At 36.3% G+C, this 15522-nt stretch overlaps 1 protein-coding gene across 5 annotated transcripts in view; it reads right to left on the bottom strand.

Moving 5' to 3' along the window:
• The window catches only part of UHRF2 (ubiquitin like with PHD and ring finger domains 2), an 83716-nt gene that overhangs the window by 11434 nt on the left and 56760 nt on the right, over positions 1-15522 (bottom strand). For all 5 annotated transcript variants that reach the window (XM_051643378.1, XM_051643379.1, XM_051643380.1 and 2 more), the window contains 4 exons: positions 11402-11525; positions 10926-11033; positions 7999-8103; positions 26-132 (listed from right to left, as the gene is read on the bottom strand). In XM_051643378.1, the coding sequence (XP_051499338.1) occupies positions 26-132; positions 7999-8103; positions 10926-11033; positions 11402-11525 (444 nt within the window). The remainder of the gene's footprint in view (positions 1-25; positions 133-7998; positions 8104-10925; positions 11034-11401; positions 11526-15522) is intronic.

The following is a 15522-nucleotide window of genomic DNA, read 5'->3' as shown; positions in this document are numbered from 1 at the left end:
CTGAAATTTTATCTTCAAAACTTACCTATTCATGTGTGTTAATGTCTGATCAAATGAATGTTCTCCAATCCTTTTATTGCCAGAAAGATCTCTACCTCCACTCCCAGTGTAAGTGAATTCATCTCCTCGATCCTGTGCAAGAAGATTATCCTTCATTTTAACACTCCAAAGGAAAGCAACTCAATTAAAAAAAAAACACAACAAACAAACAAAAAGCAACTTAATTTGTTTTGTTTGCTCAGATGGAGAAAAACTATAATTCAAGGCACGGAAATATGTGTTTTCAATCTCAGCATCACTTTCTGTGCACAGCAGTTGTGCCAACACAAAGGCACTGATCTGGATGCAACATATTCACCAGAATATTCTTATTTAAAAATTGGAATTTTGCATCTTCTAAAGAGCAGTTTTTTTAAAAGAAATAAAAAAAAAAATTCTGAGGAAGAGAACAATCACACTCTAGCAAGTGGTTACTTGCTCCAGAGCTTTCATTTAGTTTACAAGAATCTCATGTTTGTAAATTATGTAATACCTTGGATGGACCACTTCAGCTTATGCAAGGGGCTGAACACCAGCAAGTACAAACAGCTCTGCCTTACATACAAGCCAGGTGCTTTAATGCAATAATAATCCCAGCTCTTCTGAACTATTAAGAGTTTCAATTCATCTGGATTCACATTTTGTAAGTTGATATAATTCTGTGGTATATTTCCTACATACAATGTTCTTTAAAGGAAGGTTGTTAAAATCTTTGGCCATGAACTGGAAACATAGTCAAAATCTACATACACGTAAGTAAAGCCAGTATTATTGTATACTTCAGGAGATATGTGATAGAAATTAATACTACTCCTGGCAAATTCAAGTATTTCTAGAAATATATACATGTTCTACAAATACATTTAGTATGATATTATTTTGCCATAAAGCATGAAGCAATAGTAGAAGATAAATATTTAATAGGAACATGTTTGTCTGAATTTTTATAGCAAAAATCTGAACATACTTGTACAAAAATCTGAACATACTTGTACTCAGTAGTAAAATTCAGTCAATTTCTTACCACTATTAAAAGTCTGACATAATTAAGGATCCAGTGCAAGACTGTTACAGATATTTCATGACTGACAACAGCAGAAAAAGAGAAAGTTAGAGAGAGAAATGCTGGTTGAACAAGGCCATAGATTAATTATAGAAATTATGTTTATTTTATTCTGTGTAGGGAAAACCCAACAGAAATTCAGCTGCAGTATTACAGTATTTCTCATTCAAAATTTATCTAGATGTAATAACAAGCAAATGTGTGAAGTTGAAAAACATACTTAAAACAAAGGCATGTATAAACTCTGGTATATCCTGTCTTAAAAGAGTCTACTTATTCTGCTCATTGAATCTGTAAAAAATAACACAATTAGAACGATGAAGACAATATATGAAACAACTGAATGAAAGACCAGCAAGCCAAGAGCTATTTACTAAGATGGGGCATAAAATAAATTGCATAAAATAAGGTATCACAGAATTGAGTTCTACTTAATTTCTAATGATTGTCCAGGCAAACAAAGATGATCATGGTAACAGTAATATGAATTAAAGACGGATTTACTTGAATCAGTCCTGTGCAAACAAATTATATTTAACACTGAATAAGATGCTTGTGCCAAGTTCAGAAAACCAGAAATATGTATCTTCCAAAGTAAGGAATCCAGAATGACTGGGGTTTCATAACAAAGAAAAAAGGAAACACATGTTCATGGTGCAGCAGAGTGGGGGAAACTCCTGGGCAGGTTTTTGACATGAAAGCAGAAATAAACCAAAACTGGAAGGTGATGTTTCCCTCTTTTTTAATGTAACCTTTAGACAAATTTTGAAATAACATATTTATAAGAAAAAAATAGAGGAAAGACAAAAAAGCTACACGAGAGCAAGATGGAAAAAAATATTTACAAGACAGGACAGGTCCTTGGCAAACTGTTTTGCCAAGCTAGGTACACCAATCTTCCGGGGAAGGAAGTACTGAATAGACTTTTTTGGGCAGAAGAGACAAATGTAAATCGAGGACAAATTGCCATAGACTTCAGCCAAAAAAAACCCCCAAACCTAAAGCGAAAAGGCATAAAGGCAACAGTATCTAGTTACCTACTGGAAAATACTTCTAAGGAAAATGGGTTAAATGTTAAAAGGGCTAAAAACTGATCTGGACTGGAGGAGGAGAAATAGGATGACATTTGAATCTCTGATACTGGTGCAAATCCTGAGCAAGAAGAGGAAGAAGGCTCAGGAGAATATAATGTAAGTGCTTGTAGAGAGAGAAAATCTAGAATGGCAAGAGAAAGTGATTCACAGAGTCCTTAAGGTGGAATAAATGTGAGTATGAATACAGTCCATGACAAGTAGAAGTGACATAGAGATACTGGTAGTGTGGAGACCTATAGGGTGACCTACAGAACCTACTTCCATCATGGTTATGGTGTTTTACTTCGAAAGTGGAGTATGCCAGGAATATTTACACAGCTTATGATTTGGGATCTTTCCAGGAGTAATGACTCTTTAAAATAATTCCTCAACAGCTCTGAGTTCTGACTCCCTACAGACAGTGCAGGATATTCGTACCACCTGTAACCATGTTCAACTGTTGTCCTATGACCAGTAAAGATGGAAAGCTGTTTTTCTCTTAAGAGGATCAGAAAGCAGCACTTAAGATACTGATAGTGCTGTAAATTCTGCATTCAACATTAAAGAATACATTTTGCAAAATAAATTATTCGTCTGAATGTTTTTCCTTAAGAAAAAAAAAATGTCAAAACAGCTATTTAAACCATCTTATATTTTCCTTTCTCTTCTCTTCCTTCTTCCTACCTTTTCCCCATTTTCTTACCTTAAAATACGTAATTCTGCCATTTCTCTTCTGCTTTCCACAGCTTAATTCAAGTTCCTTGCACCAGAACTTTCTTTTAACAGATAGTAAGAACTTTGTTACTGTCTTCTCTTAATGCCTTCAGTATGTCTCTTTTTCTTATGTTGTCTCCATAAAGTTATTTAACTGTCCTGTTTGTAAAGCTTGATTATGTTATACAGCAAATGAACTGCAGCCACAGTAGCACTGACCCAGCATCTCATATTTAGGCATTTGAGTGGAAGATGAGCCCGAAGCTCTAGTACTACAAGCCAGCCAGCCTCAGACACACAACATAAGCAGATGGCCAGCTGTATTAAATCATACTCTGCTATTCCAGTGTTGTTACGTAACAAGTTGTAAGTCTAATACAGATAAAATGGAGAATGAAAACCAGTAAGATTTTACATGCCAGCTAAGCATTCTACCACATTACTTCTATGGGCTGCTTTTACGCAGCAGCTGACAGGAGTATTTGCTACTTCAAGTTACTGGAATATCAGCTACCTAAAAATAGCTCTTAATAATTTTCTCTTTCCATGAACACCTCCAGTATGTATGCTCAGATTTCAAAATTTGGTCCCAATATATACTCAAAAGTTCCATTTACTAGTTAGTGAAATATATTACTATGAACACAAACAGATTTTCTAAATGAGATTCAGCCTTCAGTCTGAACAAAAAAAAAGTCTTACTAGCTTTTTTGATACAAGGGACTTCAAAATTAAAATTAATCTATCCTTAGATTCATGAGCTTCACCTCAGTAAAACATGATGAATAAAGGCTGAGATTTTTATTATTATGACAAAGCAAAATAAAAAAGCACTAAGCCTTCTTAAATTAAGATATTAAACTCAAGACATATATTAACTATCAGACAATTACATTTGAAAGGATATTCTTTCCTAGTAGTAGAGGTACCTGAAACTAAATCATGTCATCATTCATCTCCATTAAAGTCTCATAAGACTATATGCATTTAAGTTCTGACAGAATCGGTGTATCTGCCCACTTCTCTGGTTTATTTTTGGTAATTTCTCGGTTTAGAGCTGCAGTAAAAGATGCCAATTAAAGAGGAAGGGCTCAGTTATATATTTAATCTATAAATCAATAGAAACCCCCTTGCATTAAGTGCAGAGCTTTGATATATCATAATCGATGTTTCTGAGCTTTCCTTGCAATGGCCCTTGACAGAAAGAACCTGACGGTATGGTGGCCTATTCAACTATGATAAAAGTATTTAACACTTTCACTGTTAGCCAGTCTGAATCTCTGAACAGTAAGATAGCTTCCAAGCAGGAAACAGTAGGAGGCCAACTACTGATGGAAGTAAGTCAACATTTTGACAAATAAGTCCCAAATGAAAGTACTGGACTGCATGTGTACCACTTTGTGTTGTTTTTCTTAATCCTTGCATTATTTTCTGTATTTCATTGTCTCCTCTGTACCTGCATTATATTCAGAATTACTTTCACATTCTGAAAAGCCTTGTTTTTCTATTAATTAGCATCCTGTATGAATTGATAGCTAACAATAAGTAATAAAGGTACTGCCCTACATATTATATCACATATGTCCTTAGTACTGGAGGTAACAAGAGTGAACAAGTAACATACCTGAGTGAAAAAGAATATTTGGTAGCTATTGTATAGTGAGTTACTCTTATTTTTCCACATTACTTTGGAGCTCCAAGCAGGTCTCAAACCAGCAGGGCACTTAAGACATTGGCAATGACAACTTTTGAAAACAGCAAGTTTCAGAGTGTCAAGCCTCATATTTTCAGCTACATAATCAGTTCAGGTGACTCTCAATAGAGAGACTCTCAGCATAATGGCTGGAGTGAACCTGTTATATTGGATTCTCACTACTATAAAACAGAGGAGGGAAAATTGCAAAGGAACTGTTCTCTTGGTAACACAGTCAGCATGGCATGATAATTTAGAAAGTTTATGTAGGATACTCCATCTCTTCTGTACCAGGGTTCACACTAGATACAGATGACCCAGGTAGACTGGTCAATAAAGCAGCAGCTCATACATTCATATTTAGGTAAACTGCAAGTCACAATGGTCTTTGGAGATAAACTACTTTGACTTAGACATGAGGCTCCTAATGCTGCTTGCTTTGGATTTAAAGCCACTTAAGTCAGCAATTCACTACAGTGCTGCCACTGCACCTCTGGCACTGCTGGAACTGAGCAAGTGCTTTCACAGTGCAACGCACAACAGGCAGAGGTTCTGAAAGACTTTATCCTCATCACAGGGCTCAGGTAAATCTAGTGAGCTAAACACGTTTATTTTCAATCAGACTATTTCAAACAAGAGTAATAACAGTTGTACTGACATCTTGGAAACGAATACCTACACACAAGACTAATTCAAAATAGACAGCAAGCCATTTCATGAAGTGGTTTGTTCAGGCACTGAATGGGTTTTGCATTAAATATCAAAGAACATAAATAATTAGTGTATTTGCCTGGCATCCCCTTTGAGACACTAGAAATTTTATTCTCTTTTACACTCTCAGAATCTTTTACTAGAGGATATGAACCATCACGGCAGATAGTATTCTCCAAGACATACTAAACCTGAATTCAGAGATTTCCTGTATGATCCTATATGAAAAAGCACTTAAAGGAAAAAACAATCTCTGTTCAGATTAAACTAAGCACACCACACAATGAATATACCACCTTTACAACACTACATTATCCCAGCAGAAATGCAGATCTTCAAACTTTTGAAAATAAGTAGCAGTTTTAACCCTGATAGATAAAAACAATGACACAAGAGATGAGGACAATTTTTCAACACAAAAGTGAAATTCCTTCAGTTACTTGATCTGATAAACATAAAAGTAAAAATACTTTTACGTGAACACTGCTGCATAATCACTGTGAATGTCTAGCATCTAATTTTTAAGCATTAGTCTATCCTGAATTAATGCTTAGATTTTACATTTCTGAAATACTTCTCAGTGTCTTCAGATGATGCTCCTATTATGTTTACTATCAGAAGCCAGACCAGGACACCAGCAATATTAACATATTCAAAACTCCGAAGACTTTGTATCTTAGATAGGTAGCCATGTAACTTGTTGCTAGAATTCAACGTTAAACAATTACAGGAGTGAGTTTAATGTGCAAGCATTTTATATGCATGTAATTAAGAATGAGGTTAAGCTTCAGATGGAAACAATTTCACCCAATGCTAATTATTTAAACTATGACAGTACCCCTTCTCACCTTCAGGGCAGATCCTGTACTGACAGAACTCATTACTCAGCACTCTAATACATCCCAAACATCCCAAATTGAGCCAAGTCACAGACAAGTTTGGGTCTGCAGGACTGTAAGTTTCCAAAGGCACAACAAAAAAAGTGGCATGGCCTGGAAGCTAGACACTGAGTACTATTTCTTGCAATACATTTACTCAACTATTTTACCCCAACAGTGAACTGTTAAAGCCGTAAGAACAGCATTAAGATGGTACATGTCAGCAGTGTGCATCATAGTGCATAAAGTCTATACACTTCAGCAAAACAGTTTTCCAAAATGTACTTAGGATAATTATAAGTACAGAATTTAATACTATTTTTTTAATTCTTATAGGAATTTAGTTTCAACCTTTTCCAAAAAACAGGGAAAACTGAGTTACTTTGAGAAAGAAAATGTGGTATATAAAAAAAGAACCAAAGAAAAACTAATTTAAAAAATGCACCTGGAAAAGAAAAATAAAATCCTCTTTGTAGGCTTAGCTCAGGGAATTGCAAAAAAGCTGACATTCATACAAATTCTAGGGTACCTTCTGCAGTATTTCTCCCCAGCTATGACTACTTCAAACTACATATAAACTATGACAGTATTTAGGTGTCCACAAAAAACCATGATGACAACATCACTTAAGTGAACTGGAAAAGATATGCAAAGGATCCAATTAATTTTTTAAAATATTTTTAATTTAATAACTACAGCAGCAGAACTAAGAAGCCATCATTATCACCACCTAAAAGAAAAAGAGATCCAAATCATCCCAACATAGCAGGTACAACACTGAGCAACAGGGTTCTTATGATCCACTGGCTAAGGGCTCAACAGTTTGGGTTGGAATTGCCTCTGAGAATGTAGTAATGTGCCCCAGCCTCTTCATCTGACATGTTCAAAAAGAGATACAGATTCCTTCAAAGGCAATACTCAGCAGCAGCAGCTGGTAGGTGCTGTTAGCAAAGAACACAATACATTCTGGCCTTTTTCCTTATAATTGACAGGTATGCACGTTTTAAGAAAAGACTGCTTACAGCTTTATCCTTCACCTGATGCGTGATCCAAAATTTCACCTAATGAAGGAGAACTGCAGAAAGGGATGTACCCTGTGTAAACATTATTTAATTGCAGAAAACAGTAATCTAATAATAAATAAATTAATTAATGTTGGTGAACATGAGATGAAAGTTGGATGCAGCTGCTGTTTTGTTTAACAGAACAACTGCTTTGCTTGCTATACTTAAGACACTAACATCAAAGAGAATCTTTTTCCAGTGCCTTTGGGGATCACAGTATAAAATACTGACACTTCCCTAAGTTCTGAAAGGGCTCATCAGTAAGTTAAGAACCTTCAGAATGAAGTAACATGTCCCTTTTTATTCACACTTTATTAAGAAAACTGCCGTATCACATATTTAGAAACACAAGAAACAGAAAGGAAGAGGCACTGATGTGTCTTAAAGCAATAAAAGTCTTAAGCAAACTAGAACATAAAACATATTATTTGCACAGAATTACACTATCAAAGTTTAAATAATGCTAAATGCAGAATTCAAAAGTATACAGAAATGTAACTATCCTAAACAATGTAAAATCCATCTGTAATCAACATACTTTGCCTGAGCATGAGCATTAAAGAATGCTTCGCTTACGCAGAAACATTTGCTTAACATATTTATCTGCAAAAAACTAAAAACTATTCAGTTTGTTATCAGCAGTAGTTATTCATGGGCATATTTGCATAAGCATCAGTTTTAGGATGAACAGCAAATATAACTCTATCTTTACAAACATTGATACATAGGAACAGCAAAACCATTGCTCGCAAAAATGACATACCACTTCATCTTCAAATCCTCCAGCTAATACAAGTGAATAAGCTCCATCATTACTGCGTCCATGGATTCCACCCACATGTGGTCTGTGAACACCTGCTTCACTCACCTGGCAAAAGAAAAAGCCAGTTTCTAGTATATTTTTCAAACAACCAGCCATCTACAATCAACTTCAATAATCAACCTTCTGGATAAAACATTATGCAGAGGTGTCTGTGTAAGTAGTAATGACAGTGTAATACTGTCATTAAAGGCGAGAATTCAATTTTTTTCAAGGAAGAAAAGCCAAAAGTACTGGCACCCAAAAAATGGAAGGACAACGTTTGTGTCACAAAGAACTACACAAATCAGAACTAAAGAAAACATAGTCTCTAAATTCTCACAGAGTTTTGCTGAGACAAAATTATTTCTCATACAACAGAATAGTCATACGAGAAACTGAAGTGTAATTTAAATTTTATGTAGAAAATATTTCAATCGTATAAAAAAAGGACAAATTATGACATTTGTACCCCAAACTTAATAATTCTGTAGAAATGGTAATTTCCTTTTGATGTCTAACCCCCAGACATATACAAAAATTACAATTCTCTGCTTAATATTATGACAACAGCAGTGCTGTAATTCTGCTCCTTTTTCCTACCAGAACTGGAAAGATTTTTCTGTTACCAATGGAATTCCTAACAAAAAGGTGAAGTAATAATTTCAATTATTGTTGGAGCAGTTAAAAACAAAATTTGTTTTTAAGTTTGCATAAGTGACTTTAGAAACTTCTTTTACTTACAAGCCTTTACCTCATCTGGAAACCAACAAAAAATTAACTACTTATTTTAATTACTTTCACAAAAAAGTTCTTCAAAATACAAGAGAGGTCAACAAAACATCTCAAACAATCGAAACCGAATTTTTCTCTTAAGTAATTTTATATAAGATCACTAGTATGATGAACAGCATAATTTGACAAATGTAATTTGCTTCATCTAAGGTTTGTATTGATGTTAGTGTTGATGGACATCAAGGTGAGAAAGGATCAAAAGAACTAGTTTAGGTTTCAACCGCTTCTCTGATTTCTGTCAAGGAGAGAAACTGAAAACTGTTGCCAAGAGGAAACTGTCTGATGCTAACTGTATCAGCCTTAAAACTTGCATTGGCTTTCCAAGTCCAGAATTCTTCACACAGTACTGGAAGACACCACCACCAGAGGAAAACTGCCTGCTAAGTATTCTCTTCTACCAATTGAATAAGAAAACATCTGTTTTCATCCCATGAGAAAGTAGGTGATGAAAAGTTCAGGAAACAAATCAGAAGAGGTTTTTGATTCTAGGCTTGCCCTCCTCAAGCAGTTTAAAAAAACAACTGTCTGTATTCTTCCAAAAATGATGGAAAATGTTTAGTTACAAACCTTTACACATGCAAGATAAAAATAATAACAGATTTTTAATATAAAGAAGTATTTATTTTCCTGACTAAAAATAAGAACAAAAAAAACCAACCCCAAAGATAAACCAAACATAAATGCTATCAGATAAGGCTGGGTTAAAAGAAAGGAAGTCTGCAGTTTTCTGTATACTTTGAAACCACATAAAATCTGTATTGGCACAAAATGAAGGTGTACCATCCTCCCTGTTTTGTTTCTTCCTGCCCCTTTGAATATTGGCACTGTGCTTATATAAACAAAATGCCAATTTTCCTTTTACTAATTTTTTTTTTCCTTCAGTAAGCTTTCTTTTAACTAGCACCAGAGCATTCCAGCTAAGACCTGATAAGAGTGGAATGTTTTTCTAACTGCTGGGTCTTCAAGGTCACACCTTTACTCTGCCAGCTCAGACACCACGGGGAGATCTATGACCCCCTGTAGGAGGCTGAGTTAGACAGACAGCAAAGTTGGCCAGAGATATTCCATTCCATATATCTACCTAAGCTCAGAGGAAGGTCAGAGATCACAGAAGACAACTTCCTTCCTGCTTCTGCTTCCCTTCTCTTCCATCCACGGCCAGTGGCCAGGGAGGACTCTGTCCATCCATCACCATCGACCCCCAGGCTCGAGCTCTCCTGACCCTCATCACTCTGTGCTTTCTGTGGCAGCTCTGGGATTTTTGGGGACTGTTTGCAGCTAAGGAGAGTGCTGTGGGAGTTGCTGGGGGTGGAGGGAGGCAAGAGGTTTTTGCACATATTTGAACATATTCATATAGAATTGTATATATTTTCTTTATCATTGGTGTTTAATTAAAGCTGTGTAGTTTAGTTTTCAATCCAGCCAAGTCTCTCTCTTTTTCTCTCTCTCCTTTCCTACCTGGGTGGGAGGGAAAAGGGGACTGAGAGTGTTGTTGTCAAACCCGAGTCAATCAGTGACACCCTTCTACCCCAAATGGGATTATTTTTCTAACAGGCTTTTTGCCAATCTAGTTTACCATAAATCCTAAGAAATACTTGCAACAGAAAATAAGACGGTGAAAGAAACAGCAAAGGCTGAATGAACACCTTTCAGTCGTAGTATAGGCTTACACTAGTTTAAGATGTTTACCACCCTAAAGATGATTTGAACATCCATTAAAAAACCAACAGGGAGTCAATTTAGAGTGATATCCTTTAACTTTTTCAAAATCTACAGTCTGTGTCTTTTAAGTGGGATAATCAATTCATGTAAAGCACACTTCAGAAAATACTTGACTCTAATCACTAAGTATCCCACTTATAACTTTAACATTAAATTTGTTTTTCCGCAATGACAACAGACTTCCTATTCTGTAAAATCACTATACTTCAAGCTCCACTACTATTGGCATCACTCCCAATAATACAATCATAGTGTATTTGCTATATTTAATCTCGGTGAAAATGGCAATTGTCAATCTAAACTTATTTTAGTGCTCAGCCCAGTCACTATTATTCTTACTCACTTCAACTACAGCTAATACTGAAATAACATACCTGAACTCTGAATTTCCAGGTTGTCCCAACAGGAACACCAGGTATAGGTCCATAATGATTTGAAGGAACAATAGTGCATTCCTTAGTTCGACCAACACAGGCCATGCCCTAAAAATACATCAGACAAAATGTATTAGTAGTATAATATTGAAAACTATTTTCAAATTTAATGCAGATATCAAGAAATCAAATAATTTTAACAAATACATACTTTAAAATATGTTAACAAGTGTTAAAAGGAATGTTAATTAAATATATGTGTTCACAGGTTTGGGGCAGGGACCAGGGGTTGATTTTTACCTCTAGTCACTTTAATAATTCTTCCACTGCTTTGACTGCCAGTAGATAGTGGGCAGGATTAAGCACTGTCTGTGCAATCCAGTAGGAGTTTTGAGTAGTGCATATGTAAGTAGAATTATAGATGTAGCACATACATGAACGATCAAAGTAACAGCTGTTTCTAAAATACACTGTACCTTGCCCCAGTCTCTCTGGCTTTCAGTACTGGCAGATGGCATCTTCGCCTTCTTTTTACTCTGTTTGAGCTTTTCTCCAGCCTTTACAACTTCATTAGAATCATTTTTGCAGGAAGGACAATACCTAAAAAAAGGTTTTGGTAAATTCTCAATTACTTCATAATAATGGCAATACATTTCTTGTATCCAAAATAGTGTCAATTTGTTTATCTTGACTGAATATTTCAAGCTAGCACACATACACCAGTCTTCAGCAGCTGAAGACTATGGCTTAAAAAATGAACCCAACATGAACAAGTACTGTCAACTTTCAAAAAGGGCATTCCAGTATCTTTGAAGGCAGAGTGCTAGAAGGAAAACATGGAACTATTCTTTCTCACATGGCATTTGAGAGGTCCACATGTCGCCTCTGTTCTCTCTTCATTCTGTCTTCTTTCCTTCAGATAATGCAAAGGACAGGACAGCTGAGACTAGAGAACACTGCTAACTAGTACTTATTGTTTGTTTCTATGTCCTGTCCACTTCTCCCTTTTTTTTTTTTGCTTCTAGTGCAATAAATTTCACTGCAGACAGTGAATGTCAAACAGAGCCAAAGTATCACATTATGTGTGCCAGCACACATACACACGCACACATCCACACACTCATTCACTCCACATGACTGAGGTCACTTGGAATCTAGCACCAAGATTCGTTCCAGCCAACACAAAGCCATCCTGGTAGGAAAACAGGAGATAATAATGTACAGTGACTAAAGAAGAGAGAGAAAGGACTTACACTGGTCCTTTTGCTGCTTTTAATAACATTTTGATCCCACTCCAAGAATACCAATTGCCCATGTTTCTGGTTCCTATGGGCTGGGTTTGGCCCATGAGAAGCCTGATCTACACTTATGTTGATAACCTAGTTTAGTTTAAATACCACTAGTAGTAGTACTACTCCTACTGTTTTGGATTTATTAACTTTTGTAGGTGGATATGAATAGAAGAATTAATGATTAATGTCCACAGGAACAGACTTCCCTATGTCAATAAAGGTCTTGAACCATCAAGACTATGAAGCTATGTAAAAATTAAAAATAATGCAAGATCCTGAAATTGTGTAACAGTAAGACTTTGAATGAATCATGGAATGGTAGGGGTTGGAAAGCACTTCTGGAGATCATCTAGTCCAAATCCCCTGCTGAAGCAGGATTGCCTACAGTTGGTTTTGATATGATATTACAATTGTTTAAAAAAAAGAGTATGCAATGACCAATTAAAAGAAGGAACATTAAAAATGCAAATTCATAAGGTGAATTAACTATGGCATTCTTTGCTTCTTGATACAGTAACCATATTACCTTAATAACTTTTAAACTGAGTTTTGTATGGAATATTAAAAACTGTTTTGCATATAGTGTGTCTTAATGTCTGCAAGAGAAACTTACCATTCCAAGGTGCAGACTTAGCTCCTGCTGAGAGTTTGCCAAATTTTACACTATAAAAATACTAAATGGAAATTTTTCCACTTCTAAACCAAACAAAATCTGTCCAGGAATTAATGATCAGATAGACATGATTCTCTCCTAATATGCAAGAAGAAGGGAAAACACAGACCTCTTCTCTGCTAGAAGACACTGACTTGCCCAGTCCAACTGGGCAGCCTTCCAGTAGCTGAAAGTTGTTACCAGAAAGCTGGTGAGGGACTTCTTACGAGGGCATGTAGTCACAGAAATAGGTGTAATGGTTTCAAACTGACAGAGCACAGCTTTAGATTAGGTATTAGGAAGAAATTCTTTAGTGTGAGGGTGGTGAGACACTGGAGCAGGTTTGCCCAGGGAAGCTGTGGCTGCCTCCTCCCTGGAAATGTTCAAGGGCAGGTTGCACAGGGTTTGAGCAACCTGGTCTGGTGGAAGGTTGTCCCTGCCCATGGCAGGGGAGTCAGAATGAGATCATCTTCAAGGTCCCTTACAACCCAAACCATTCTATGATTCTATGAACTGCACTCCTTCTACATGGAACTAAACATTAAGAGTGCACAGGGCTGGCATCACCAATTATCCCAAAATTAACTGTCACAAGCCAGATCCATTACAGTACCTCTACAACCCAGTGACTTCATCCACAGATGCAGGTTATCTACTTACATAAATAAATCTTAAGATTCGTATCACTCCACAGCAAATTAAAACCAGTTAAAAAGCTTGTAGCCATTTTTCAGGACATTTTATTTATATGAATTAAACTTTTGCCACTTAGGGAAATTCATAATTTTTTGGCCAGACACCTAAGATGAAAAGTTTAAAAGTGCAGTTAACATTGATCTGAGGGACACTTATGACCGTGTTGTCTGTCAATTTGATTATTTAGTGGTTTCCACAGAGCACCAAATCTTCTGCATGGAGGAAAATCATCTTGGGCACCTATGCACTGTATTTAAAGTGCTGTTATTGGAAGAAGGTAGGGAGATACGAGCAGTAATGGCTCCATTTAGAAAAAAAATTATATTCTTTAGACTTTCTCTGCAGCCCTCTGAAATAGAAGTAGAGTATCTCCTAAGAATGTTTCATAAGTGGCTTTCGAAAAAGAGTAAGTGCCAGTGAAGACCAGAACAATAATACCTAATCTGAAAAATCACTTGAAGCACCCAGCAGCTCCAGATAATCTTAGCACATCTTAGCACATCTTAGACCTAAACCAAAGAGACACTGACAGCTGTCAAGATTTCAGTGTCAGTATCCTGACACACCTATCAATGCAATGATGTGCTCTCTATGCATGGGAGGGTGTAGAAGAAATGAGAAAAAGTAAGCTGTTTTCAGGGCAGAACAAAGGATTTGAGGGCTTTGTGGTAGGTGGTCACTTGACTTATCAGAAACTTCCCTGTGACTAGTACTGGAAAATGGACTTTCCTGTTGTTGGAATACTGGATTTCAGCTGGTTTTGAGTAAGGGGCAACTGAAGAATGGATGAACTGCACAGATGTGCACTTCCAAACAGATGGTCTCATTGAATATCCTGAACCAAGGGAGTTAAAAAAGAACTTCTCAGCTGCTATATCCAACGGTCAGGTGCAAACAGGTAAGAATACTGCTTATGGACTGCAGTAGGTAATCAACTGAGAATTGTTTCCAAAACATGACATCAACTCATTTATGTGGACAAGTAGTAGGAAGCAAGAAGATGTCATGCACAGAAGACTAGTCTGCCTTGACAGCAGAAAAATTTGGTATAGTTCAGGCTAACATGCTGTGTAATAAACACTGCTGAATAAACACTGTAATAATTTTGCACATGCAAGAAGTGGAAGGCACACAAACAATATCCAAATAAATGCTATTTTTAGTTCCAAGGACCTACAGGTGTTTCTAGTAAGTACTGAAAATATTTTCAGATAGTGTTTCAAGCCAGCAGTTCCTCCAAAACAGTGACTACAACTGTTGCCAGTGCAGAAACTTCATGGGAAAAAGATCAGCTTCGAACAACAGTATCTCTGTGGCCAAACACAGTCACTGAGAAGACGAGAAACACCTGTCAGTGTTAACGGTCTCAACTGCTAAATTACACATTGGCATAAACAGAGAAGGAGACTAGAAAAAAAGCAATGCCCCAGAAAACACACAGACCATTAGGCACTGACCAAAAATAAAACCTACTATGGCATCAACTATGGTATAAGAGCTTGAGTTACTTATTTACGGAGAATGTTAAAACTTTGAAAGTACTTGCACTGATTATTATGTAAAATTTAATCACAGGGTCCAAAGAGAGTCCATAAAATGTATCCATAGGCATTCTAGACATTTATTGATGTCTATGTAGTGGAAAACTTCATTAGAATAAAATTATATTTATTCCTTATTTATAAAGGATTAGCATCTCAGGTAAGTCACAGACAGGTGTTAAATATGAACAGTGCTAATTGTAGATAGCTAATCAAGACAAGAAATGGGACAGAGCCAAAGGTAACTTAATGGGCTGCTAATGGGTCTATGCAGATTCACTTAAAATCCAATTATCTTCATTTAACAGTGCCAGTTAGCTTGGCTTTCCTGCTGGCAGAAACAGGGACAGCAGAAATGAAGAGCAGCAAGGTGGTCCTCCGACAGCAGGAGAAATGAAGTAAAGGCAACAAGAAGA

This window comes from Apus apus, chromosome Z, assembly GCF_020740795.1.
Source record: "Apus apus isolate bApuApu2 chromosome Z, bApuApu2.pri.cur, whole genome shotgun sequence".
NCBI classification, from domain to species: Eukaryota; Metazoa; Chordata; class Aves; order Apodiformes; family Apodidae; genus Apus; species Apus apus.
Note: the sequence above shows the minus strand (reverse complement) of the source record. Positions and strands in the feature narration are given on the sequence as shown.